Source organism: Neocloeon triangulifer, unplaced genomic scaffold (assembly GCF_031216515.1).
Source record: "Neocloeon triangulifer isolate White Clay Creek 2 clone unplaced genomic scaffold, ASM3121651v1 ptg000008l, whole genome shotgun sequence".
Classification (NCBI taxonomy): Eukaryota; Metazoa; Arthropoda; class Insecta; order Ephemeroptera; family Baetidae; genus Neocloeon; species Neocloeon triangulifer.
In genome coordinates, this window is record NW_026775550.1 from 702,602 (window position 1) to 730,058 (window position 27,457).

At 38.6% G+C, this 27,457-nt stretch overlaps 6 protein-coding genes and 1 long non-coding RNA gene across 13 annotated transcripts; 4 read left to right on the forward strand and 3 right to left on the reverse strand.

Moving 5' to 3' along the window:
- Positions 1-1,287: 1,287 nt before the first annotated feature.
- LOC132194987 (uncharacterized) lies at positions 1,288-8,891 on the reverse strand. 4 transcript variants are annotated; one of them, XR_009441596.1, is made up of 11 exons: positions 8,750-8,891; positions 8,549-8,654; positions 7,787-8,137; positions 7,390-7,627; positions 6,963-7,331; positions 6,644-6,816; positions 6,483-6,593; positions 6,300-6,421; positions 6,001-6,240; positions 5,343-5,923; positions 1,288-4,974 (listed from the first exon to the last, which is right to left on the reverse strand). XR_009441596.1 is itself a non-coding variant. In XM_059616644.1 (11 exons), coding segments are annotated over exons 2-10 (2,100 nt in total). In that variant the 5' UTR covers positions 8,551-8,654; positions 8,750-8,891; the 3' UTR covers positions 1,288-4,974; positions 5,426-5,429. The 4 variants fall into 4 exon arrangements, 2 of the variants coding, with proteins under 2 accessions (XP_059472627.1, XP_059472626.1); XR_009441595.1 differs by having other exon boundaries at positions 5,277-5,923; XM_059616644.1 differs by having other exon boundaries at positions 5,426-5,923.
- A 69-nt stretch (positions 8,892-8,960) lies between these two features.
- On the reverse strand, positions 8,961-12,718 carry LOC132194995 (NADPH:adrenodoxin oxidoreductase, mitochondrial). 2 transcript variants are annotated; one of them, XM_059616659.1, is made up of 10 exons: positions 12,648-12,718; positions 12,270-12,572; positions 11,990-12,208; positions 11,689-11,904; positions 11,440-11,632; positions 11,010-11,384; positions 10,782-10,955; positions 10,662-10,721; positions 9,518-9,634; positions 8,961-9,186 (listed from the first exon to the last, which is right to left on the reverse strand). In XM_059616659.1, exons 2-9 carry the CDS (start codon positions 12,411-12,413, stop codon positions 9,627-9,629), a joined length of 1,389 nt encoding a protein of 462 aa, XP_059472642.1. In that variant the 5' UTR covers positions 12,414-12,572; positions 12,648-12,718; the 3' UTR covers positions 8,961-9,186; positions 9,518-9,626. The 2 variants fall into 2 exon arrangements, with proteins under 2 accessions (XP_059472642.1, XP_059472640.1); XM_059616657.1 differs by lacking the exons at positions 8,961-9,186; positions 9,518-9,634 and having other exon boundaries at positions 10,224-10,721.
- LOC132194998 (SPRY domain-containing protein 7) lies at positions 9,142-10,586 on the forward strand. Its single transcript, XM_059616662.1, has 6 exons — positions 9,142-9,387; positions 9,491-9,620; positions 9,674-9,790; positions 9,847-10,007; positions 10,069-10,171; positions 10,225-10,586. The coding sequence occupies exons 2-6, from the start codon at positions 9,509-9,511 to the stop codon at positions 10,320-10,322; spliced, it is 591 nt and encodes a 196-aa protein (XP_059472645.1). The 5' UTR covers positions 9,142-9,387; positions 9,491-9,508; the 3' UTR covers positions 10,323-10,586.
- A 49-nt stretch (positions 12,719-12,767) lies between the features above and the next one.
- Positions 12,768-15,395, forward strand: LOC132194994 (uncharacterized). 3 transcript variants are annotated; one of them, XM_059616656.1, is made up of 11 exons: positions 12,768-12,907; positions 12,974-13,125; positions 13,184-13,432; positions 13,490-13,615; positions 13,674-13,968; positions 14,019-14,198; positions 14,251-14,423; positions 14,475-14,585; positions 14,639-14,760; positions 14,818-15,072; positions 15,134-15,395. In XM_059616656.1, exons 2-11 carry the CDS (start codon positions 12,980-12,982, stop codon positions 15,256-15,258), a joined length of 1,782 nt encoding a protein of 593 aa, XP_059472639.1. In that variant the 5' UTR covers positions 12,768-12,907; positions 12,974-12,979; the 3' UTR covers positions 15,259-15,395. The 3 variants fall into 3 exon arrangements, with proteins under 3 accessions (XP_059472639.1, XP_059472637.1, XP_059472638.1); XM_059616654.1 differs by having other exon boundaries at positions 12,780-12,920; XM_059616655.1 differs by having other exon boundaries at positions 12,780-12,920; positions 14,818-15,069.
- Positions 15,396-15,433: 38 nt separating this feature from the next.
- LOC132194997 (F-actin-capping protein subunit beta) lies at positions 15,434-17,562 on the reverse strand. Its single transcript, XM_059616661.1, has 5 exons — positions 17,282-17,562; positions 16,985-17,196; positions 16,492-16,664; positions 16,242-16,441; positions 15,434-16,185 (listed from the first exon to the last, which is right to left on the reverse strand). Exons 1-5 carry the CDS (start codon positions 17,282-17,284, stop codon positions 15,949-15,951), a joined length of 825 nt encoding a protein of 274 aa, XP_059472644.1. The 5' UTR covers positions 17,285-17,562; the 3' UTR covers positions 15,434-15,948.
- A 202-nt stretch (positions 17,563-17,764) lies between these two features.
- LOC132194996 (lethal(2)neighbour of tid protein) lies at positions 17,765-20,090 on the forward strand. The gene is made up of 7 exons (XM_059616660.1): positions 17,765-18,055; positions 18,113-18,360; positions 18,419-18,579; positions 18,635-18,755; positions 18,883-19,085; positions 19,145-19,384; positions 19,530-20,090. Exons 1-7 carry the CDS (start codon positions 17,857-17,859, stop codon positions 19,768-19,770), a joined length of 1,413 nt encoding a protein of 470 aa, XP_059472643.1. The 5' UTR covers positions 17,765-17,856; the 3' UTR covers positions 19,771-20,090.
- Positions 20,091-22,106: 2,016 nt separating this feature from the next.
- On the forward strand, positions 22,107-26,987 carry LOC132194795 (uncharacterized). The gene is made up of 8 exons (XR_009441584.1): positions 22,107-22,734; positions 25,192-25,333; positions 25,731-26,005; positions 26,060-26,194; positions 26,264-26,314; positions 26,373-26,520; positions 26,583-26,719; positions 26,783-26,987. It is a non-coding gene; the product is annotated as an uncharacterized LOC132194795 (long non-coding RNA).
- Positions 26,988-27,457: the final 470 nt, after the last annotated feature.

Here is a 27,457-nt window from a genome sequence, read left to right on the forward strand (position 1 = left end):
TAGTCGTCATGAGACTTTCACGTTGATTAATGAAACGAAATCAAAGTTAGCAAATTTACATCTTCAATCTGCAGCACACACTTCCTGAATCATCGCTGGTTACTATTAGAAATTAAAAAAAAGCCTAGAAATCTTAGAAAAAAACGGTGGTGTCGCGTTTGTCAACATTTTCAAATGCAACATATTAAGCTTAATTAAAGTTATTTATATAATTTTTATTTTCTAAAATATTGTAATTAAATTAAGATATTACTTGCCTATTATTGTTGTTAAAAAATTTCAAGGTTTGTAAAAACGCTGAAAGGAAAAAAACAATCAAATTTATTTGGTGATAAATTGTAACCATTTTTTATTTGAACTGTTTTTTTACAACATATTCCACACAGAAAGTTTGAATAAAAGGACTTCATTTTTTTCCACAGTGTTTAATTTCTTCAATTCGAAGACTTTTGGTTTTTGAATTTTTTTAGTCATGCCACTTTACACATTTTTTGATGTTTCTTTAAATACTGAACTCAAGATATAGATCACTCTTTGTTTAATTAAAGACAAACGCAATTCAATTTTTCGTGTATATTTATCAGTAATTATTCTGTAAGCATTTTTCACCTGGCCATTGTTCTTCGTAAACATTAAATAGAATTAAACAATCAATATTATTTTCTGTTAAACAAGAAGACTAAGGAATGCAAGTGTAATCATTTAATTTGACTATTCTTTTGTGTCGCAACTGACAAGGGAGAGAAAAACGCAATCGAATTTTGCGCTTTTCTATAATTGGGCATAAGGCTTTTTTTTAAGTTATAGCTTGAGCCCCTCATTTAAGCAGTTCTCACGAACCGAAAGAAGGTCCGGAACCTACAAAATGTGGGCGAAAAATAGGAGCAAGAGGAAAGAAAGAGATTCGGACTTTCTTTTACTTTTCTTCACAATAATATAGAGAAATCAAACGCTTTTTTAACACATAATTTAGCAACAAGAAGGAAAAAATGTCATGGTACCGTTGGTTTTTAAATTTTAACTCTTATTTCACAACATCTCGTTTGCTTAAGCTGACTAGATAGGAGCGCAGCTTAATTATTGTTTTGTAACTCTGCTTGTTATTATTGATTGTGTACAATGCACTCGCTTTAACCCTACTTTACCCCAAGTAATTAATTCGTACCCAATTTCAATGCCGCGATTTCCGAGATTTTTGTTTTAGAGAATATCGTTTTTTTTTATTCAAGACAGATTAGAATAGAGTCAGGCTTGGTTCGCCTTTATCAACAAAATCGCGTTTTTCAATCAACAAAAAACTGATCACATTTTCGTTTTTCATTTGACAGGAGGTGAAATTATTTTGTGTCTCTTTTTGTACTGTCAAGGCATAACTGTTCTCAATTTTTTTCATTATTATTTTATTTCACTGCATTATGCGCTGAAAAATATTCACCTTTTTTTACACACTTACACATGTTGTGAATAATTTGTTTCTTTCAATTGAGTTGGCATCAAGGCTTTTTTACTAAGTAGTCTTTGAAATGTGTCAAGGGTTCTCCATTCACTGAATACAATAGTATTACTTCTGCAATTAATCAATTACACTATCTCGTACTGGCGTTTTTATTTCTTTTTATACTCTCGATAATGATAAATACAAATCATAGCAGAAAAACAAGCATCAATTTTACATCATTTACCTAAGTGAATTTATTTTTCTCTCTCTTTTTCGTCATTCTAAAGAAATTAATCAAACAAAAATCATTAATTTACCGTATAAGATTGGACAAAGTAATAGTTCGCCTATGCAATTTCACGATTTTCGCATGAAGATTAGCAACATGAGGGCAATTCCACTGGCTAGTCGCTTGGCGACTCATCTCGATTTCCACTTTTTAATTATTATATCATCATTTTTATCGTCAAGGAAAACACAACAACACATAAAATTGGCGCGCCTTTTCTTCTTCTTTCAATGTTTCTCCTACTTTTAATAATCTATTTTTATATGTATGGAAATAAATAATCGCATAATAATTTAGTCAGAACCAACTTGTTATTATAAAATAAACATTCTTTGTTAAGGGTTTCACAAACTGTTTCGTCGTTAGCACTTCTTCTTCTTTTTCCCGTAATTTGCATCAATTCCGCTTACTCTTTAAATTATCGATTGCACTATATTCCGCGTGCGTGCATGCTTTTCTCGTTATGTTAACGACAAAGTTGTTGTTCTCTTGGTTTAAAGCTTTGATATCAGTCTTGTGTGAAAATATTTCAAATGTCCACTGCGTGCTCGGGAGTTTTATATTTTTGCTCAAAGTTATAATTTATAGCTACTCATTTGGACGAAAAAGGAACGATTTTCGTCTCGAGAAAATTTAAATTTATCTGCAAGGTGGGGAAGGAAAGACAGAACGTTTGAATAATGCAGTCAGACCTAAGTATAGAGGAAAACTACGGAGTATAAATGGAATAAACGACTTCGCATTATTTCCTGCGTGCAGATTAACAAACAAATATGAACACTACTAACTTATGTAAATCTGGAACAACACAATCGCGATCAATTAAAAAGAGTTACTTGTAAGAAAAAATAATAATAATAATTATATAAACGATCACTACAATCAAACAGTTCGATGTACCCTTTATGAATGAATGTCTTAATATCACAAGTTGTTTTCTTTGATTATAAAGAAGAGGCTTCGCATAAAAATTCCTTGCTCGAAAAACCTATCATCGTAATAATTATTCGCTCTCGTCAGTGTAATCGATCGTTTGATTGATTTTCCCTAACAACACCCTGCTTTAAACAAGGAGAGTTCTGAACAAAAAGAAGCATATAGTGGCGAATGAAACCAAAACACATCGCATTTTTTTTTATCATAGTGTGTGACCCGGAGCCAGCCGGGAGCGGATAGCCAGTCTCTCAGATCATTGATTAGGTATCACAGCTAAGAAAACCATTCGTGAAGAGGCTAAAAACGCGCTGCTGCTTTTCATGAATTTGATTTTTATGTCTTGTACCAGGCTCACACGTCTGCTAGTTGAGCGTTTCGGGTTTTTTTATATCAATTACCACCGTCTCGGAGCCTGCACATTTAAAAATGGATTCATTATAATATTTTATACTTTGTTCCAAACAAAAATAATCGATAAAAAAGTAGTTCACATGACGAGCCAGAATCGCGGCAGTAAAAATGTTTCCTTTTATCGTAATACTATTTTAGTATTTAACAAGTTGCATCGTGGTTTTGCAAAATCGGATGCGACCAGGTTTGCTTTTGCCATTTGCTTAAGTGAGCCTGTTGCGGCTCGGCGCCCAACAGACAGAAAATTATCATTGAATATTACATACGGCGGAGATCAAAAAGTGTGCGCAGCGATTGAATACATAATTAATATAATCAACAAGGCTTTTCACTGATGAGAGTACTTCTTACTTTTGGCAGCATTTCGTATATTGTATTCCTTTTTATATCAACTAGTTTCAGGGCGCGGAGCAAAAATTATTTCACACTTTCCTTCATAAATGTACGCTGGTAATTTGTTTTTAATTGTCGCTGCAAGCCCAAGATTAAGCCTGTTCGCCTACGACACATTCTTTCAGTGGTTGGCCTCATGTTCGTTTCTTACTTTTTAACAGTTACTTTTCCACGCTTTGAAAAATTCAACAAAGAACACCAAAATGCATTGCACAGTGTGTTTGTGTGTTTGTCTAACCTTTCTTGCTGCGTTCGGCGTGTTTTATTTTACATTTTTTCTGAAAAAAGTGAAAACTGAATTTGTTTTCGTACCGGTGTGAGAGAAATCATCGCAGTTACCCCCAAAAGTTGTGTGTGTTTAGTTTAGACGTGTTCATCATCTCGTGTGTGTTTGTTTGTTTGTCAGTGTTCAGCCACCTACTTGGAAATTCCCCCGATCTCAGTTGGCATTTCGTACAAAATCTCGAGTTATTATTCTTATTTAGGATACCATGAAATATATTTTTATATCATTAAGCTCAGCGCGGATCCACTTGCATGATTTCAAATGGGCGGAAGGTTATTTTTCACGTTTTTTTTTATGTTTCATCCCTGGAAATGGCCCCGTGCGCAAAGAGATCGTCGCTTTCAGCTTTAACTTAAATAATTCTTCACTTGGGGAAGAATGCAAAATTTCCTAGGCATATTACATTATTACAGAGGAACAACAAACAGTGTGTGTGTGTTTTTCATTTTCAATCATATTATAGCAGATGTCCGATGACAACAAATGTGATTTGCCTTATGTGTATATAAAACCTTAGCGTGTAAAAATGACAAAGAAATAAATATGTAATTGAGTGACATTGAGTGGTCATGACTTATCGTCTCAATCTAACTTTGACAAAAAAAAATAATGAAAAACTCGAAAGGACATAGTTAATTATTATACAAGGTGAATATTGTTACATCATTATTTGACGACATAATTTTTTCTTTCGTTTTTTTTTCAATATGAGCATCCTAATAGCACTGCTAAAAAGGGGACGTCATTTAATTTTTTACTCGGCCCCAAGTCAATTGTCAATGGACTTTGGTCAAGTTCGTGTCTCTCGTCCCCTTTTATTTGTGAAATGCACCCTCCGCCTGTTTAAGGACATGGCGACGGAGGGTGCTCGAAACGCTACTGTGTAAAGCGTGCTACTTTTATCATGCATAGTCCTACGAAGCACAATACTAATATTTATAGTAATTAAATGAATTAGTTATTATCCACCTACCAAACCGCATGAATATTATAATATATTTGAAAATAACCACGAAAAATTCGTTTCTTTCGCGTACTCCTTAACTCTAAATCAATCAAACGGAGGAAAAAAAATGAAAATAATAAGCAATTTAAAGTAACAGTTACAAGCACAGAGGTCAAATGAATCATTGATTTTAACGTTTCGGTCTCTCTAAGGAATATACTGGAGGCCGAAATCGATTAGTACTGCGACGACTGTCTCGTTTCAAACGAAAAACCCTGTAGAAAAAATTCAAACTTGAAACACATTCAAACCTTGGCTAAGAAATGTGGAATTTGATTTAAAACTGGCTTGCCACTGACAAGAGTATTCCAATAATTTCAAGTTAAACATTTTTGGATAAAAATCAGACTGATTTGCAAATATTTAAAACTTCCTACCGATTTTTAATTCATTGCAACCTCCCCCCATATCATTAATATGGAATCAAGAATTAGAGGATGAGGGAAGACCACCATGAATTAAAAAAGGTGAGAAATATTGAACATTCGCAATGCAGCCGTTTCATCAGAACATTTACCCTGGAATTGTTGGACTAGCCCCACAAGAGAAAGGCCAATTTTAAATCAACATCCACATTTCCAACCATTGTGGTTTAAAGGGTCTATAAGCTGTAAATTAAGATGCCTCCTGTGCATGCAACCAAGTGGGAAATCAATTATGGTCCACCTGTCTACTGCTGGACGGCGGCCGTTTGCCCGTAGCCGTACACATACGGCTGGAAGTAGGTTTGCTGTTGCTGTTGGTTGCCTCCGCAGGGCGGCGGAGTGCACTGGAAGAATTTGCTGTTGAGCAGCGCCTGCAGCTCCGTGTGCTGCGGCAGGCTGCCGTAAAACTGAGCCTGTTGCTGTTGGTGGGCGCGCTGGGCAGCCTGCTGTTGGGCTGCGCCGCTCCAGTGACCTGGATGGGGTGCCTGCTGCTGCACATAATGGGCCGACGGCTGTGCAGCCTGAGCCTGCTGGTGAGGGTGGTGGAAGCCAGCACCTCCATTCACATATGGGGGTCTGCCTCCCTGCTGCATGCCATTGGCAAAGCCACCACGGCCACGGCCCATGTTGAAGCGGGGGGCGCCGTTGGTCACGGCCTGAGGAGTGCTGCTGCTCTGCGTGTAAGTGTTCTGCGAGCGGTTGATGCCTCCGTTTTGAGAGTTGCTGTATCTGCCACGGCCTGAAGACAAATTAATTAGATTAATTGGCTGGCTTAAACATTGATTTTTTTTTTACAAATTCGAGTAGTTAACTGACCTCTGCTGCTGAAGTTGTTCCTTTGTTGGGCAGCCATTTCCGCAAGTTGAGGGTTGATAACTTGGTTGGCCTCACGCAAGACAGACAGCAAATCTCTGGCCTGCCGGGCATTGTTGGCAGTGAAGAAGGCATAAGCCGTGCCTGACCTCTGGGACCGTCCTGTGCGGCCGATGCGATGAATGTAATCTTCTGACGAATTGGGATAGTCAAAGTTGATGACAAACTTGACATCCTCAACATCTAAAGTACAAAGGTATAGGTTACAATTATTGCATTATGTTAATTTTAATAGATTTTACCAAGGCCTCTGGCAGCAACATCCGTGGCAACCAAAATCGAGGACTTTCCATTACGGAATTCTGTCAGAACATGATCTCGTTCTGGCTGGGATTTATCCCCGTGAATGGCGATTGCTGGCCAACTGTTAATATGCAAATTTGCAACTGTTTAAAAATTACCGTGTTTTATCTTTTAATGCTTACCCTTCACGCCTAATGGCTCTTGTGATGTCATCAACTTTCTTCTTCGTCTCTACAAAAATGATGCACTTGCTTTCTCTCTCCGAGCAGATTTCTCTCAACAAAGCAGACAACCTAACATAAAACATTGATTGAAACTGTCAAAACCTACTTGTAAAATTTACTTTGATGGTTTTTCGTGCTCTTGGCAGACATCAACAATCTGACGAATGTTGTGATTAGCAGCTGGTGACAGAGATCCGATGTTTAGATGGATGTAGTTCTTAAGGAAATCTTCAGCAAGAGCCTGAACTTCTTTCGGCCAAGTTGCCGACCACATCAAAGTTTGACGGTCAGGCTAAAAGCAGGAAATTATTAAACAAGGGGGCCCAAAAATGAAATTTACATAGTTATCATTACTTTTTGGCGGACAATGCATAGCTTTACACTGCTTATTAACGAAGGATCTATTTTATTTCAAATAAATGGCGTCCCTAAACTCACCCTGATCTGATCAACGATCTTTCTGATTTGGGGTTCAAAGCCCATGTCCAACATGCGGTCAGCCTCGTCCAACACTAAGTAAGTACAACGGCGCAAATTTGTTGTTCCCCTCTCAAGGAAGTCAATGAGTCTGCCAGGGGTGGCAATGACAATCTCAACGCCACGTTCCAAGTCGCGGGCCTGAGGACCCTTGGGAGCTCCGCCGAAGATGCAGGTGTTGCGGATGCTGGACGGTGACCCAAAGTCGGAGGCCACTTGCTGGATCTGCTGCGCCAACTCTCTAGTAGGCGCCAAGACTAATACAATAGGGCCCTCACCACGCTGAAGTCGAGCCTGATGGTTGATGTGAACGGCCGCTGGCAAAATGTACTAAGGAAATGTTTGAAAAATATAGATTAGGATCATAAAAACGTCTTCAAATGCTTACAGCAAGAGTTTTTCCGGAGCCAGTCTGCGCAATGCCGACCATGTCACGGCCGCTGAGAGCAATTGACCATCCTTGCGACTGAATTGAAGTTGGCTCGTCAAATCCTTGTCGCATAATTTCGCGGTAAATGTACTCGGGGAAGCCTGCTTCTTCAAAGTCCTGAGTTGGGTTGGGCACTTCGCTGCCCCGCACAGTGATTTGTTTGTTAGCTCTGAAGGTGTTGACCTCTTCAACTGATCTGTAACATTCAAATGCTTTGTCGTTAACAAACTGTCCGCAAAGGGCAAGTTGTATAATTTAGGGGAGATCGCAGCAACTGCTTTTACCATGAGCAGAAAAATCGAGTGCGGCGATGGAAATTGATTAGATATCAAGAAGAAGAAAATAGGAAAATTACCTATCTAATACAGGTTGCGGAGGGGTGAAGAAATCTTTAGGAAAGGGTGGCAAGTCTTTAGCGTCCCAGACAGGCTTCTTCAGTTTCTCGCCTGCTTTGCTCATGTTGTTGTTATTCATAATGTTGTTTTGCTGGGGTTTGAAGGTCTTTGTGTGGTGGATGCCCTCGCCCACCTTGAGGGCTTGCAGGTGTTGCATGCCTGCACCCGAGCCATTCCCATTACCATTGAAAGTATGACCCCCGTGGTGTTGTTGGTGATGGAACTGAGGGTGGAAACCGCCGCCACCCCTTGGAACATATTCGTGGCGTGGTTCCCACACACGGCCCGCACCTCCTCGGCCTCCTGGATACCTGCGGAGAAAAAATTCGTCGATCTTTTATTCTTTTGTTTTTATTTTTTACACGGTTTGATAGAAATTTATAAGCAAGATGCTCATGAAAGAAATAATACACAAGTAAATTTTAAAATCAATTTCCGACGTAGATATTGTATCATTAGCTTTTTTATAGAGTGGCAGATTCTTTATGCAGGTCAGTGTATAAGGTTGTGCATTCCTACGCATTTTGACGAATCTCACTAATCTCAGAAATGTGGATGTGAATGTTTGCAATGCAGAAAGAGGATCCTCACAAATTAACAAAATGCACAAAATGGCGGAAATTTTTTGATGGAAATAATGACCAAAATTTGGTCAAGTTCAGCAAATTGGTTCGAGTAATTGCAGCGATTAAGTTCGCCGGTCAATAAATTTTGGGGCTTACATGATGCAGGTACGCGGATTTAAGCCGGCACTGGTTGTTGCTAAGCAAAGGTTGTTTCAGGTGCCGTCTGCGGTCTGCCTGCCTGCCGTGAAGGCCGATTATGGTGCTGAAATTCAAACTCCAATTACTCCTCTTTTTTAGAGGATACGAAGAATGTTTTGAACTCAAACGACGGAGGATGATTAGAACAAAGAAGCGTACCAAAGGAGGTGAGATTTTTTGAAGTATTTCACCCCTTTTTACATGGATTTTTACGAGGATCAATGTTTTCCACGGCGATGGGCAAATGGCCGGGTTGACAGGTGAGCGCTGATTGGCTGACGACTGTCTGTCTGTAATTTTCATCACATGCGCCACAAGTGGCCCAGGATGGTACCAATCAAAGTGGGGTGTTAAAGAAAGAATTAAGAAATACATTTGTTTTAATTTTATTTTTGCCAAATTGTTACAGTAAATTCAAAATTAAACAAATAAAATCGAAATAACTAATTTTTTTTTAAGATTTTTTAGTCAAATACAGGATTTTTACGCTTTTTTACATTGGTATTTTAATTTTAAATCGACTTCCAAGTAAAACGTTTCTTGAATTTTACCAGCTGGCAAGTTGAAGAAGGTGTTGTTGACCTCACAAGACAACTCTGCAGAGAAAGCAAAATAAATACATTAAATGTATAATCCGATCTCGGGGGCCTGACTAAATGCCTCTTAAAGGATTAAACGCTCTCTCGCCTTTCTCTAAATCACCAGATGGACTTTAAATCTGATTAAAACATCTCTGCGTGTCACAAAAGCACTCGCAAAGTGCGAGGTAAAATTCAACTTGATTAAAAGATAAAAAGGTACACTCCTGCATATTCAATAAATTATTATCAATTTTAACTTTTTATAATGACATATAATAGGCCAAATTAATTTCTACGATAGTAAAATTTATTCTTTTAGATAATATAATCAGGCACAATGGCTTACTTGTGCTGCTTCTGTCGCAACGTCATGGATGGATTTGCTTCGTTTTCCGGAGACGAAAGAGTTGAAGTCAACCATCCTGTAGTCTTGGATACGAATCACATCGGTAAATTTAAGGTCCTTAAAAATAGAGAAATATTTAAATTTAAAACTCCCCAGGACATGAGGTAGTCATTGTTAAAAATGGTACAAGGATTTGCGGTGGTGGTGGCGCACTGGCTAGCGCTCCTTTGGTGCAGAACAAGTCTTATTTTGAAGCCAAGGTGCAACAGTCAGGTAAAACTAATTAATTTTTATTTGTGCAAGCCAATCTCAAATAAAAATATGTGTAGGAATATGGAGTGTGGGGGTCGCCACGGAACTGTCACAGCTCTCGTCTGCCCCAGGTGGAAGTGATAAGGAATCTTGGGTCCTTTGCTCGGACGGGGTTGTTAGACACGATGGGCAGGACATTCACAAACTGGCGGACATTCCTCAAGAAGGCGACACCATTGTAAGATTAATGAAGTGATGACTTATGAGCAAATTCTATTAAGCTTGGTTGTTATTGACAGGGAGTTTCCTACGACCACATTGAACTTAACTTCTACTGCAACGGCAAAAATCTCAACATTCCTATGAGTGGCATTCGGGGAACAGTTTATGCGGTTTTATTTGGTATGGATAATTCTCTTATTGAGATAAAACTTGCTAATCTAGGTTATTTGCAGTTGATGAGGGGGCGATCATGGACTTTGTTAGTGAACACTTTAGTTACCCTCCACCCCCTGGTTTCGAAAGAATCTTGCTTGAGCAATCTCTTTTATAGTCACACCTCAGATTGTCATTTGATCTTTAACACTGTTTATTAACTTTAAGTACTAAAAGACTGTAAAAACCGCATTCCTTTTATGCATCAGTTTGAATTGCGCATAAATGTAAAGTGTAACTTATTTAATATGCCTCTGTATTATGTGAATCAAAATACACAATGAATGGAAACCTCTACAGCTGAAGCTTAAATAAAACTTTTATTATAACAGCATAATATATTTAAACAAAATAAAAAAAAGTGTCAAGAAAACAACCTGATTTGTTTAATTCCCGGCAATGTTTAACATTTCAGAAACCTTTGTTATTTTCTCCCTTGGTTTCCCACTAGGCTTACCTCTGTTTTGCTCTTCGGAATCAATCTTCTCCCAATCCTTGAAGGATACAACTTGCACCCCTGAATTATTACAACACATAAATTAAATTTGCAAAATAGAGCGTGATAGAAGAATTATACCTTTATTGTCTAAAATTTTTGCAGCTTCCTCAAACCCAGGCTTTCTGATGTTAGAATTAAGCGTCCCATCCTTGATGTCTCCTTCAATCACCCTACCGAGCTCAAAAGCATTTCCCATGGTGTTGACAATAACGCCAACGGGACCAGTGCCAACCCAGCCTCCACAGTAGACTCCTTAAAAAATTATAAAATAAATCCATTCTCTTGTAAAATAAATCTCATCTTTACCTGGGAGACCCTCCACCCTGCCTTGGGAATTCTTGATAATTCCCTGCTTCGGATCAAACGGGATATCTGGGTCGGCTGCGAACGCTTTGTAGCCAATGCTCCTCAATGCCAGACCACACTTAAGTTCTTCAAATTCATTGGTGTTTATCACAGACTGAGTCTCGCTCATTTCTCCATTCAGTTTGGTAACAGCCAGTTTTACTGCACCCACTTTTCCAGGCGTTGAAACACTCGGAAGGAAGGCGACAGGGTTGCGGTAAAAAATTGGCTCAAAGCTCCTCTCTGCCTTCTTCCATGCCTCGACCAATTCTAGTTTTGGCTCCATTGCAGTCTGAGTGAGCAACTCTATCAGTCTTTTTCGAGGTCGAGACACATCTAGAATTGCAATGTAATATTCTCACTATGACAAGTTCGACAAAAATTAAATTACTTGGCATAAATTCTTTGACCCCTTTAAAATCCTCCAACCGGAATACTGTTTTACAGTTTTCCAATTTCACCATTTCTCGGGCTTCTTTGATGGTGAATGCTGCTTGCAGGGGTCCTCTCCTGCCAATAAGTAAGACTCGCTTAACTCGACTCTCCGAAAGAGCTTCTAGAGCGTGCTGGGTTATGTCAAAAGACTATGAAAATAATATTTTTATGAGATGAAAATTTCAATTTTAAATCCAGTTGCTACCTTAAGTTGGTCGATGGGAGCAAGCAACACTCTGGCCACATCAAGAGCAACATTTCCTTGGCCGAGAACAGCCACAGTGTCAACACTTAAATCAGGATTAAGTTTTTCATCTCCAGGCTGTCCATTGTACCATCCAACAAAACGGCGTGCAGATAAAATGTTTTCCAGGTCTTCACCAGGAATGCCAAATGTTTTATCTTGTGCAGCGCCGTATGTCTAATAATTCATAACCAAATTAGTTATATTTAAATGTGGATTTTATAAATGAAATTGAAAACCATAGGAAAATTGTAATACCTACCAAAACCACAGCATGGTAAAGTTCTTGCAGGTCTTTTAAAGACATATCCTTGCCAAGAGAGACATTTCCCACAAAGCGAACTCTGGGATTTTGAGCAGTTTTTGTAAAACTATTGATGACATTTTTCACTTCAGGGTGATCCGGAGCCACTCCAAATCGCACAAGACCAAACGGGACAGGCAATTTTTCATAAATGTCAACCTTGGCATCAGGCAAGGTCTAAAATGATTTATAATATATTATTTAATAATCTGGCTGTTCTCCTAAAATTTTCTGTTACCTTAATAATGTGTTGAGTAACGTAGAATCCTGCAGGCCCTGAGCCGATGACGCACACCTGAGGCCCGTGTCTAGGAACACTGGTTGACAGTGACCTCAAATTTATGTGGCGGGCGCAGTTTTTCAATGCGAATGACCTCTTCATGGTGTTGGATTATAATTATTTACAATCAGCAGTCTCTCTCATAACAAAAGTTGATTGCACCAACTCCTCGTTGTGATGACACTTCAATGCAGGCCTCCAAAGGGGTCAACACAGCTTCATGCTCGTTGGATACAAATGAATTCACTCTATTCGTACGATCTAAATAACCAAATGATGAGATCAATGTTTTATCGAAGGCAGCAAAAGAGGAGATAATGAGGAAAAAAATATTACATAATTTTTCCGCTGCAGTCCTGTGCCAGAGGGGTGGCCTTGTTTTGATATTTAAATTTGCCTCTCTCAAAATAGGTCTGATGCGCGTGCGCACTTTGATCATTTAATTTAATTTTGCTAGCTGCCCGGTAGGTAGCGCGGGTGTTAAAATTCCATCTCTTCAGCGGACCGCATGGATTGTTTCTCTCGTAGTTTCTTTATGTCCATTATTTAGAGATTAAATTATTTCCGCAAGGAAATTTTTATTAATCGCCAGTTTGGTATTTATTGATGGTTTTTTTGATCAAAATTATTTTTAACATCATTCATAATTTTCTTTTCCGCAGGTAGAGATGTCGGTAAGACTGATTTGCAACCGCGTTTTGGGCATCGCAAGGTCAAGAGTTACATCATCCTCAACTTCAACTCATTCAGTTAGCAGGACCCTGTTTTCAACAGCACCGAATGCAGATGATGAGTCTAAAGACCACTCAAAATTGTATGTTAAAATTTTGCAGAGAAAATCCTTTGAAATAACGTACCCATGACATATTCAGAAGCTGGGGTCGTGCTCGATCCAGAAATGACGACGATGAGGATTTTCAAGAGAGAAGAGGTCCTGCGCGACAAAACAACTTCCGTAAATTCGATTCGGGGCGAAGCTCCTCGTCCTTTGGGCGCGATGACTTCAGGGACAGATTTTCATCCAATCTTGGAGGTGGATTGCGAAAAATTGAATGGAACGACGAGCAAATGGAGGACTGCAAAAAGGATTTTTACACTGAATCAGATGCTGTAAAAAACAGGTTAAAAATTTGCTAATATTATATTTATTCGAAATGACTTGTAATTTTATTTTGCAGGTCACCAGAAGAAGTTTCTAAGTTTAGGTCTATGAAAGAAATAACCGTAAAAGGGCGAAACGTACCAAATCCCATCCAGGCCTTTTCAGATCTAAATATTGATGAAACGATATTGCAATTGTTATCGTAAGAAATGTTTAAGATCTTTTTAGATTAGTACCCTTAAAATGTGATTTGTCCTCAGGAACCAAGGGTATGAAGAGCCCACACAAATACAGTGCCAAGGCTGGCCAATTGCTTTGAGCGGACGAGACATGGTTGGAATTGCCCAAACTGGCTCTGGAAAAACCCTTGCGTACATACTGCCAGCCATGGTTCACATCGCTAATCAGTCTCGGAGGAAGATAGGCGAAGGTCCTATTGCCCTTGTTCTTGCACCAACCAGAGAACTGGCACAGCAAATCCTGCAAGTGTGCAAGGAATTCGCACCGCGATTAAGGTCGACAGCCGTTTTTGGTGGTGCTGCAAGGGGAAGCCAGGTAAAATTGATCACTTCACACAAGAATTAGTAAAAATTGTAAAATATCAGGGGAGAATACTCAACAACGGAGTTGACATTTTGATCGCAACTCCTGGGCGTCTCATCGACTTCTTGGAAAGCGAAGAAACAAATCTTAGGCGGTGCACTTACTTGGTGTTGGATGAAGCGGACCGTATGCTGGACATGGGCTTTGAGCCCCAAATTAGAAAAATTCTAGGTCAAGTCAGGGTAAGTTCTGTAAGTCTACGTTCCAGAGAAAAAAATTAATAGTTGAAATCAGCCTGATCGTCAAACTCTTATGTGGTCCGCAACCTGGCCAAAAGAAATAAGAGAGTTGGCTGGGGATTTTTTGAGTGACTTCATTCAGATCAACATCGGCTCTCTAGAACTGGCTGCCAATCACAACATCAAGCAAATAATCAATATTGTTGAAGAGCATGAGAAGGATGAAAAGTAATAAAATATAATATTTTGGAAATTGGAAATTTTAATAAAACATTTTAGATTGCAAAAGATTCTGGAGGAAATTGGACAACAGGAGGAAAACAAAAGCATTATTTTTGCCCAAACCAAACGAACTGTGGACAAACTTACGAGACAGCTGCAAAGGACAGGGTAAAGCTAGAATTGCAATGCATATATATTATTATAAATGAAATAAATTGTAGTTTCGGAGCTTGTGCCATCCATGGAGACAAGTCACAGTCTCAGCGAGACTCTGTTCTGCGAAGCTTTCGCTCCGGACACGACCCTATCCTGATTGCCACAGATGTTGCAGCCAGAGGCCTTGGTAAAGATTGGAAATAATTAAGAACATGTATGTATTAACAGAAAAACAATGTTTCAGATGTAAGTGACGTCTCATTTGTTATTAACTACGACTTCCCTAACTGCACCGAAGATTACATTCATCGTATTGGACGCACTGGTCGTTGCAACCGGAAGGGTACTTCGTACTGCCTCTTCACCCCTGACGATGCTAGGCATGCTAAAGACCTGGTTTCCATTTTGCAAGAGGCGAAGCAAGAAGTTAACCCTCAATTGATGCAGATGGCTAGCGCTCAAGGTGGATACAGAGGTGGCCCAAACCGCAGAACAAGTTGTAATTTCAATTGAAAAACTTGTGAAATTTGAATCATAACTATTGTTTTTGTTTTTTATAGTCTCAAGATCCAACTCCTACGACAGGGGGCAGAGGCAGCAAGGCTATCGACGACCCTCAATTAGCTTTGATGATGACGATGATTTTGGTTCGAGGAGACCAAGGAGACGAGATGATAGGTGGTAGTTAAAGGACTTGTGCGCAAAAGTAGTTCATTAAGTGTTTTCAATTCAAAGTGCGTCTTTTGTGATCATTCCCAATACATAAATTAATCATGGAATTGAACGCGTCAGTAAGAGTAATAAAAAAATATGATTTATTTAAAATAACTTTTTATTATTTAAAACCATTTAGATTGTTGTCATTGATGAATTAAATGGAAAGGTTTGGTAATAAAAATTCATCTTTATTGTTAGCTCTGGAACAGAGTGTTACACTGTCGTTGGCTGTAACATTACATCCTCGCCAGATTTTTATAAAGTATAATTATCAACTTACAAACGTAAACAATAGTGGATTAACGCACTCCTAACTGAAGGCATGGAAAGGTTTTGCACAATACTGTTTTGATTACCACCACCAATGAACCAGCTGTACATGCGCTCGAAGAGAGAGGTCAACGAAGGCAACATCAGATTTAAAAATTTCAAGATTTTTTTAACGAATGGTCAGCTTATTCTAAACTTGAAATTTATCAAACCGTACAAAAAGGAGGGCGTGTATTCTTTCTTTCGTATTAACGTAACAAGGAAGTTGTCGTCAGTCAGTGCATCCAATATTGCCATGTACAATTCGAAAAGGCCAAGCGGAGGACAAATTAAAAATGAAAACAACTTTATGCAATTTTTGAAGTAAACATGAGGATTAACCGGTTAGTTACTCTCCTTTGACTTGGCGCGATTTGATAACGTCTGCTAGTTCCTGGCGCAGTGCGTTCTGCTGGCGCTGCTCCGAGAGTGGTTGAACCGAGCGCAGGCCGTTGACAATGTCCTTGGTCTTGCCAAAGTAAATTTCGTTCAGGGTATTTCTTATTTTGTTCTCCATGTCTTCGACCATGCGTCCTATGTTGGCAATGTGAGGCGACGCTTCGCTCACAGTGGCATCTTGAGCAACCTGAATAAATGAATTCCTTTAATAAATGCAGTCTCATTATTTTTGAACTGATGTACCTGACGAGTTAGACTTCCCCCCAGATTCATTGTGCCAGATCCTTGTTTGTTGGTTTGCAACCAGAGCATGGCAGTGGAAGTAAGTTTGTAGTGCGCCGAACGGCCTCCAGGCTTCTCCTGGACTTCGAATACGTGTATCGAGTCCCAGCACCCTTTAATTTTCTTGGATCCATCTCCAGCTTTCTTTATAAGAATCACTCCTGAAAAAAAATTTGTTTTCAAATGACTTTAAAAATGTATTAGAAATTACCAGCAAAACCGTGGTCCAAATCCCACAAATAGACGGAAGACACTCCGCCCTCAAAATACATGTCTCGATACTGGTCAAATGCATGATTGGCATCAATTTCAAGCTTCCTCAGGGTCTCTGAGGGCATGGATCCATCTTCAAGAGGTGGATCGTAGGTGTTGCTCCACGGCGATCTAAAATTGAAACAAAATGTTCAAATTATCCCAAGTAACAAAATCATCAGAGGTATAAATAAAAATTAGGTAAAATACAATTAAAATATTAATTAAATTAATTTGTTTTTTCTTTGCTTTGACCGGTACAAAGACAAAATTTATACGAAATAGGTTTTATATTACAAAATTTTATCAAAGCATTAATTTGAATTTTTAAAATTTTTAAAAATATCCTTATTTTGTAATAAATTCTTGGAATCTAATGTTCATGATTATGACTAAACACTGCATGGGGTTTCTATAAGAGATCACAAGACTGTGGGCGAGTAGGTACGGACCTGTATGAGTCACCATCTCTGTTGTAGTCGCACAGCAGGTAGTCTCGTCCTGACTCGCGGTCTTGTGCGATTTTGAGTGGCTGGTCGACCGACGACAGCAGATCTTCGCACAGGCTTGGCACCAGGTCAATCAGGTCGCTCAGGTTCTTCTCAATCTGCTGAGGCGGCAGCCGCCGCATCAGGTCGAGGGCGCAGTCCAGCTGCTGTTCCGTCTGCGCAAAAATGAGTCACGCGTTTAAATAAATAAATCTATAATTTTGTCAAAGCGAACTGCAAGAAATTTAGAAAATTATTTACCATGATGCCAACCCTAGATGCTTTAGATCAGCGTAGACGCCTTCTTTTCTTATCTCGGCTCCTGCCACTTCCTCGATCCGTCCTCCGCCCTGCTTATCGGCACGATTCGCCACAACACACTTCTAGCGGTCTCGGACTAGACCGAATTGTGACAGGAACCAGCAGGCCACTCGATGCGACACCGACTCAGGGTTTCCGACACTATATTCTGCGACAAATATTCTGCTGTCCGTCTTCTGCAAATAAACTCGAGGTCCTCGCCCTTTTTTGGCTGTCAAGAACCGCAAGTTTAGCCAACCTGTCGGTTAAGTTACAAAAATTCCTGATTTCTGATTTTACAAATTATTTTATAGAACGATTGCGACTAAATTGTAAAATTTTGCTTTTCAAAAATTTGACTTCATAAACAAGGGTAATTGTCCAGCAAAATCATTTCAGCATTAATTTTTGTTTTAAAACTTTAAACTTTATAAAGTTGCCGTTCCGCAGGAACAGCAGCAGCTGCGCTGCGCTCCGGAGCGCCGCATTCTTGCAGGGGATCTTTTTGCATTTTATTTAATGCGGACTTGAGAGAAATGGCTCCGCCAAACAGACGTGGGCCACAGAGCCGTGGCCCGAAACAACAGAAATTCAGCTTCAAGTTGTTAGAAAAGTATTTTTCCAAGCAATACCTGCTCTCGCTGGTGTTCGACCCTCGCCAGTTATACGTCACGGCGCCGCTTTTCGTGCTGCTTGAGATTTTCATCAACTATCTCATCATCCAACGTGTACCATGTAAAAGCACAGCCGGCTTCCGCAAATCTTTTGATTAATCAAAAAATTGAATTTCAGACACGGAAATTGACTGGAAAGCGTACATGCAAGAGGTGGAGGGAGTGGTGAATGGCACCTTCGATTACACGCAGCTCAAGGGGGACACTGGACCGCTTGTCTATCCCGCAGGCTTTGTCTACATCTTCATGGGTCTCTACTACATCACGGACTTTGGAACCAACATCAGACTAGCCCAGTACATTTTTGCTGGCCTTTACATTATTAACCTGTTGCTCGTATTTCGAATATATGGACGAAGTAGAAAGGTTTTAATTTATTTTGCGTTGAATTATGAATAATTTTTTAAAATGTCATTTTATTCAGGTTCCTCCGTTCATCATGGTGTTTGTTTGTCTGACGTCCTATCGAGTTCATTCGATATTTTCACTGCGACTCTTTAACGACCCCGTTGCTATGCTCCTTCTCTACGCCTCTCTCAACCTCTTCCTCGACGACATGTGGACCTTTGGATCTATTTTCTTTAGGTTAATTGAAAAATTACTAACTAAGGGAGGTGAAATTAATAACAATATTTTTCAGTTTGGCTGTCTCCGTCAAAATGAACATTCTGTTGTTCGCACCAGCACTTCTTTTGGCCTACATTGCCATTCTTGGCTTCAAGAAAACAGTCCTTCAACTTTTCATTTGTGGCCTTATTCAGGTAATTTGTCTCTTTATGTGAACTTAGAGAATTTTTACAATTCATCAAGCAATGAAAATGTTGACCTGAAGGAACAGAAATGAAGGGAAAATAAATTTATAGGATTAATTTTAATATTTTTGTTTAGGCCCTTCTGGCTGCGCCCTTTTTGCTCACAAATCCGACTGGCTACATTCTCGGCGCCTTCAACTTGGGCAGAATTTTCCTGTACAAGTGGACGGTCAATTGGCGATTCATCACCGAGGAGCTTTTCGTCAGCCGATCTTTCCACTTGGCCCTGCTGGCGTGCCACATCGTTCTGCTCCTCTACTTTGCTCCGACCTGGCACACGTTAGTCTTGACTTTGAATAATTCGTAATTTTTCCTAATGACGTAATTTTGTTCAACAGATACTTCAAAAGTTACTCCCGACTCAGCAGCTTGGAGACTCAAGTGAAGGCTCAGTTGAAGAAAAAAGAGAAGGCCATGCTCAACACTAGCAGCTCTTCGCAGCTGTTTTTGGCCCCTCTGTTTGCGGCCAACTTTATTGGAATGGTTTGCGCCAGGTCTCTGCACTACCAATTCTACATCTGGTACTACCACACTCTACCCTACCTGCTCTGGTGCACTCCCTACTCAATGTGGACCAGGTAAAAATCAACAGCATTTTAAAGGAAATGATTTATTAACTTTTTAAAGGATTAAAATCTCTCTTTACAAACTAATTCAATCTTTTTCCATGACATTACTCATTCTTCAAAATATATCAAATAAATTTTATCAAATTTTCAACAGATTGGCAATAATGGGCATAATCGAGATGTGCTGGAATGTGTATCCCTCAACGGATTGGAGCTCTGGCGCTCTCCACATCAGCCATCTAATTCTGCTACTCGGACTGGTGCAGACCCAGTCGGTCGTCTGCAAAACAATACACGACGCAGAACCATCAAGTGCTGCAAACCCAACTGCAGCCTTTGCAGAGCCCAGTGTTGCTGCCCCCGACAAAAAGAAGAAAAAGCAGAAGAACTACTAACATTAAGAAGATCCCTTGTAATTTTATAACTAGGGTCGGCCAGAAGCGATGCATGATTTTTTTCCTGGCCTCCTGTACTGATAAACTTGATAGTCATTTGAAAAGACTTTGTACATATTTTATAAAAATTTTGCATGACTTTTATCGTTGTTTTCCGAGTGAATGTTACGTCGTGTGCTGTAGATAAATGTGAAGTGACCTGTGTGCTTTTGATTTGTTGTTGATGATATTTTGGTTTTAATGTCCCTACTGAGGGTGTGTTCCAGTGGAGCAAAACTTGAGGATTTAAGCATAAAAATAAAAGTTTTGTACCAGCAAAATTAAATTTTTGTTTCCGTCAAACCTGAAAGAAACTTATTTATGAATTTATTTGAAAGAGGGTGCAAAATGTATTGTTTTATTCATTATAAAACGTTAAATAGGTTAATTTTATTTTGGATGCAAAAAATTAAGCCAGGAATTTTTTTCTATTTTGAAATTTTAAGTGTGCGAGTATAAATGACGTACATAATTACTGTAATTAGCATGAAAGGCATGGTAAATTTCAGGATAAAGTTGAATTATTTTTATACATGCAGATTTGTTTAAAAAACAATTTGTAAATTGAGGCGCATACAAGTGAAAATCAATTTTGTTTTTCAAAGCTTTGCATATAGGTCTAGAGCTATGACAAAACAAAAATAATGCTCCACTTAAATTCATAATTCATTTTATTGGTTTAAAATTAGAAGTGCTGCATTGTATCCTATAAAAACACCTTTGAAATTTTTAAAATGGCGTTCATTTTGAAGATTGAGGTAAATTAATTGAGTCAAAATTTTACTGACTTATAACATTATGATATGATTCTACACGTTTGGTGACTGTTAAGAAGTTCGGAAAAATTTTCGGTCATTTCAAAAGTCGGTTAAGAAAATTTAAAATTTATTTAAAATTTGTACGTCAATTATAAAAATTAATATATAACACTACATTTTTTATTTTTTTCTAAAAATAATTTTTAAAATTTACAAAAAGGAATTTTTATACGTGTTTACAATTAAACGTCACCATATACTTACAGACATAAATATTACCCAATAAAAATATGATTTATTTTTCAAAGAGCAAAATATTTTACGTTTTGAGTTTCTGCGCCGCCACTCATCAAAAGATAAAAAGCATCATGCGGCTGTAAAGAAGAGAGTAAAAAGCGTAAAAAGTAACTCATGCACACATCAACCAACCATCTTTTAAGTGTTTTTCATGCTGCAACTTGTAAAATTATGTTTTGTACACGCGCAGAAGAAAAGAGGAAGTTGAAAGCGCTATGTGAAATTTATTGTGAGAGAATGGAGAGCGCGGAACATGTGGCAGAAGTTCATTGAGGACAACAGTTGTCAATATGAAATTTTTTTATATCAAAACATTCCTCATAGTGTGCTGAACATTTCTCAATAAGGAAAAGCCGGCGCAAATGAAATGGGAAGTAATGAGAGTTGAAATAAAATTAGGCGTTTATTAACTACTTTTAATGCATACAGATGTAAAAACGCCACCTAGACGGGAGTTTCCTCTTAAAAAACCGTCACGCCACATGTAGTCAGAACTAGCATAAAAATGGGACAGTTTTATCGATTTAAGGCATTTAAGGGCGATATTTTTGGGTACTCTACAATCCTGATTGAATTTTGAATTAATTGATTTTTGCAAAACTCCCACGTGAGGGGAAATTGCACGCACACCACAAACCAGACCACCCCACAAACCGGCAACTCGGAGTTGGGCAACCCCCAAGAATAATTTTTGCAGAAGCCGCGAGCGAGGGGTGGAGGCGCAGCGAGGTCGAGGACGTGGGGAAGGCCGTGCGGAGGGCGAGGACAAAAGGGCGGCTGTGTTCGTGGGGGGGCTCCGCAGGAGCCCCCCCACGATCCCCGCCCTTTTGTCCCGCCCGGAGCCGGCCTTCACCACGTCCTCGGGCGAGCGCGCCTCCAGCCCGAAGCTCGCAAACCCACAACGTAGTTGCCCACAAAAGGAGTTGTCTGCAAACGGACTTGTAAGCAATAGAAACATAGATATTTGTACTTTTTATTTAAAAAAATCTGATTTAATGTACCTAGCGACCCTGAGCTGAAGTGTATCCTCTTTTTTTAGCTTCAAGTTGTGCGGTAAATTATGCTGCTTTTTTGGCCGTCACCCTTAATTTTGGAAATATTTTCGTGATATCTTCACAAATCGATATTTTCGTAAAATCGTCCCTTTAAATGTGACGTCCTTGCTCTTTAATTCGTCTTTCATCCGCCAGGCATCGCACACGCAGTTTCAGTGCTGTGCATAATAGCAAATAACAATGGGAATTTTCAAATTTAATTTCACGATTTTTTTACTTTCGGAACGTTTGCGCGCACAAATTTCTTTTGGAAACTCATCACAGTTGGCCCCTTTTTCTATAGAAAATTTTCATTTCAAAATTTACAACTGTTGTCCTAGGTAGCCTTATACCCTTTTGTAATACATAAAATCGGGGGAGGTGAGACATTCCGCCGATTGGAAGTTGGAATTGCGGTGTGTTTTCGTGTCGTATCTTGTACGGATTTGTGATGCAGACCTGCAGAGACACTACAGGCATGCAGAAATACCAGCGCTGAAGGGGTAAACAGGGAAGTAAAGAGGGGGAATTGGAGAAGACCGAGATCACAGAGAACACGAGACCAGAAACTTCGACCTTATTGCCGCCAAAAAAAGCTTCTCGGGACGCGATACCAGTCTTTTCTCAGTCCTGTGTGCCTGCATTTCGAGCTGCGCGTGTGGCGGACTGGCGGATTTCTCGTCTTTGGTACCTCCAGTATTCGGCACTTAAGGGCTGCAACCCCGGCCGGGACATCCCTCTGAATCGACTTCGGCATTTTCGCTTGTCGACCGTCGACCGACAATATCTCGCCAGATTTGACCGATGGTTTGCACCGGCCGCTGGAGTTTTTTACGGTAAGTGCGGGTTTTTCTGCTAATCTGCATAATATGCGATCAGATCAAAAAGCGAACGACGATCGTCGACAAAATTAAGAGCGAGGCCAGCTAACACAGACCCCAGCGCAGTGCGTTGGGAACCGTAATTTTGTTAACTTATTAGTTGAGTGTGTGGGACAAGTTATACCTCGTTAGCAAGATAAAGAAACAAACAAGAGGTTGGTTTTTCTATTTTTTCGAAAATGTTTTTCGAAAATTTTTCCCAGATAAACTAGTAACTTTGGAGCAGTATAGCTCCGTAACCATGGAGTTTAAGTACAAAAATTAACTCCTAAAGGAACTCTTGATAATTGCAAATGTAATATAAACTTAAATATTCTGATTATTGTAAGAATCATTTTTTTTTTTGCGGTTACTGGAGCAGTTTTCAAGATTTTGAGGGCCTGTTTTCAAGCAGGAGAGTTTTCTCTCGGCCACTGCAACGCGCGCCCTCATGCTGGCGACGGGCCAGACGCGTATTTGCTCCCCCTTTACCTTTCGCCAGGTATCCTAAAAGGGATACGTTTGCAGGTAACACACAGAAGTGTGCTTTATTGTTAAAAAGTACGCAGGCAGAAAAAATATTTTCACCCTGTTTCGTGCAAGCTGAGAGGGTTCTTATTTTTCTTGCTGAGCAGAGTTTACACTTCACAGAAACGAGTGAGCGAGCCTGTGAATAAGCGCATCCCGCGCAATTATGTTCATGTTCATGCACAACTTCCACTGCATGATTTTTAAATATTATTTGGGAGTAAATTATTTTTAGTTTCAAACTTGAAAACTGAAATTTTCTCAGAATAACAATTATATATATGCAGACATGTGTTTTATGATTATCTTAAAGAAATAAAAATTATGAAAATATGCTATGCAGGCAGGCAGTTTAAAAACGCCATCAAATTACTGAAGTGTATAAAATAAATTAATAATATAAACAATTCTAATATGATATCAAACTAATTAATTTACAATTTAATATTGTATGGTTTCTATAAATTTATAATTCAAATTGCAAAATATGGTTCAATGCATTTCAGTTGACTGGAATTTTAATAAAAAATATATTATAATACAATTATAAATATTAATATAAATCACTCATAAATTGTGTGGCGCATCAAATGAACACGTAACTTGAAGCAAAACCAAAAGGAAAGATGAAAAAAATACGGTATAATAGCCGCGTGCGCTCACGATATCCTGAATGTCATTTTAATTTACATTGGAAAAAACATTCTTTGCCAGGTTTTTTTCGAGAAATAAAATTTTTATGGAATAAATAATGAAATTTAATTAAATGAATTGAATTCAAGTAAACATTAAATTAAAATTTAAGGCTCACTGCAGCGGATGGGGTCTTTTTGATCTTGGGAAGTGTTTACAAAATTCTTGTTAGTGGTGGTGCCGGTTAGTCCAACAATTCCTTTCATTTCCAAATAAATTGTTTGCAACAATTGAATGTAAACAATGTGAAAAACAATTTAGACAAATTAATAGAAACAGTAAAAATAATTGTAAATTTTTAAGAACTGAAAATAATTTCAGAGATTTCAATTTTTCATACCTTTCTTTAGAGAAGAATTTGTGAATATCAATCACATAAAAACTGGAATGCAAATGATAAAATTCTAAAATTAATTGCTTTATCATCAATCGTTATCAGAAGCCAGTGTTTATTAAAGGTAAGAGTATGTCGAATTTATTGTTCATTAAATCTGTTTGTGAACGCGGCTGGTGAAAATTCAACTGACAATGTGTTGTTTTTCTACCTGCACATTTTTTTTTTTTTTTTTGCCAGATGACTGAATTCTTTACTCACAACAATAAAAACCCTGACCGCGCCGCTACCCTCCTAATTCTTTCTTTCTATTGTGTGACGTTGCATTGACAGTGCAGTTGACCATGCTTTTAAAAAAATCTCACTCCCGAGAGGTAATTAAGCGAGAAAATCTGTTTTGGTCGCTGTAACATAAGACTCAGTAACACCTCCACCTACAGATACCCGGAACTAAAATTGGGACCGCCCTTCACCACAGAGGGTTGTCACGCAGGTTGCATAAAATAAGGAGTTAACAAAAATATCTCGTCCGTTTGCGGGCCCCTTAAATAGTTCATTTTATATTCTTTTCAACGATGATTCTATAGAATCAACTTCCAACTGTCAAAATATTTTAAAAAAATGTGTTCACAAACTTATAGATGATCAAATTCTTGTGCTATTTTTTTAATTAAAATTTAAAAGGCATGATATATGTTATAATTAATGTGTATGAGTTCTTTAATGTTCGCATATGATCATATCAAAGAGATATTTATTGAATATTTATGTAATTTTTCCTTGCGAAGATTAATTATTAAGTTTTTACGATTTTCCATCATGCACCTCCAATCTGATTGAAGGATTATGTTATAGTGAAGGTTTAATATTGTTTACAGAGCTTGTAAATGTGCATCTTGCCCTTTCGAAAGGATAATATCCCACATTTTCTCATTTTGAAATTGCTGACGACAATAACGATGGTGAGGCAATTGGAAATGACAACATCAACAACAACCAGAACATCAACGCCTTTATCCTGTAAGTATCATAGAGGTTTCCCTATCCTCGATCTTTTTTCTAAAATTTGCTGAAATAAAAATATTGAAAATGGTTATTTCTTGCAACAACGCATTTTTTGCATAGAATTTTTATAAGTATAATATTAATGTGATAAAGTTTTCGCACATAGAAGTATGTGTGTGTGTGTGTTTTTTTTTTTTATAAACTTCTTTCCCTGATCCATCTAACTTTTATTGTCACTTTTGACATATTACATCTCAGGACACGGGGGAACGTTCTAAAATTAATTTTTTTTTTATAAATCCTGACCAAACGCCGCAAAAATCGTGGCCAAAATTTAATGCTAGCTCCATTAGGATGCATGATCCCCAAGTATTTTTTTTACAACTAACCTATAATTATCACAAATTTTCAGAACCGTGGCAAATTTCAAAAAGTTTGACGCATACGTCACCTTTGTAGCGGGTGCGACGAGATCCCAATACACACTGAACTGTCCTTTTGACGCACTGGACATTGAATTGCGGACCACCAGAAAAACCGTAAAAAGTATTTTGAGCCCTGTCCAACCTGATGAGCAATCTGAGGTGTTTGAAGAGTTAAGGTACCTACTGAAAAGAGAGGAAACGAGGCGGTTCATGGCTCGAGGGCACACCATCATCCCAAACTTTGTAGATAATATTGTAGCAGGTAACTTAAAATTTATGTTTTATATTTTTTAATTCAATATTTCTCATAAAATAGTTTCTCAAGACCTTCGCAATACCATCCATAAATTCAATTGGCACTTGAATCATAAGGCCAGAGCACTGTTATTGCCTCGAATGGCATCTGGTGATGTGACTGACCTGGAAAATGTCCTCATCGCTAACGTGCTTGGTAAAATATTTTTTCGGACACGCCTTACATATCATTCTGTTATCCTAATATTATTTTTTGTTATTGTAGTTGACTTCATTCCAGAATTGAAAGGCCCTGAGAGAGATTGTATTACAACATGTAAGACATATCTAAAGTTATTTTTCATCTCATTAATTATAATTGACTCCTTTTACAGTTGTCTACAGGGATAACCAGAAGCAAACATTATTCAGTAATGTATGTTGTTCCATGCCGGGACTAGTCCCACCTCCTGAAGGCATCAAAATGATGTCTCCTCACTGAACTGCTTACTCCATGCTTTACTTCTGATGGCACATAAAAGGGTCAGTACTCTGCGTTTTAATAATTAATTTTGGTTGCATATTAAAGTTGTTTTTTATTTTAGTTGTATAGATCTTTTAACCAATTGATGTGGAAGTGCAAAGCAGGCCCACTCCGTGATCTACTCTACGACCTTTACAGTAGTTCTGGAAAATACAGCCTCGAGATCCAAAGTCTGTGGCAACAGACTGTGGTCAAGTAGTATGTATAAAATAATTAAAAATGCATTATACAATTTCAATGTGTGGAAATTAAATTTTCCAGCCTTGGGCCTATCAAGGATAACGAGTGGAATCTAGTCTCCCAGTGGGCTCTTGAAGTCTTCAGAATGGAGACAGTACTCCAGCGAGTCGAAGAATGCACCTCGTGCCCCAGGAAAGAAGCTTATTTCGGCCTGCCTCCGCACGTGACTCCGGCAGAGCTGGGGCACTTCACTGGGAACTTGCTGCCCACCGAGAATTGCCCTGAGGAACATGTAAAAATTGAATATGCTCAGTAATAACCTTTTATGAAGCTTAAATTTTTTAGTGCCCAGGCCAACTGCACAGAAAACTCTTGTTAGCAAGAGATGTGTTCATTGCTGACTTCACTTTCCCCAAGTTCTCATCTGACCAAAACTTAATGTCGAAGCTTGAAGAACATGGAATATGCTGCCAAAGCAGATTTCGTTTGATGAGACTGTTCCTGCCTTCGACTTACTTGGTGTAGGTAAGTGCACATATAAAATTAACAATTAAACGACATTGTAAATGTGTGTTTCAATTAAGAATATATATTTATAATTAAATGTATTAAAAATTGCAGTGGTCCACCAAGTTCCTGCATCGGAGAGACACATACTACCAAGAAAAATCTCGCACAGTGCCACACCTTTCCTCCAAGCAAAACACAACACGCCAGTTCTGGAAGAAAACTTTCATGGGGAATGGATGGACGGTG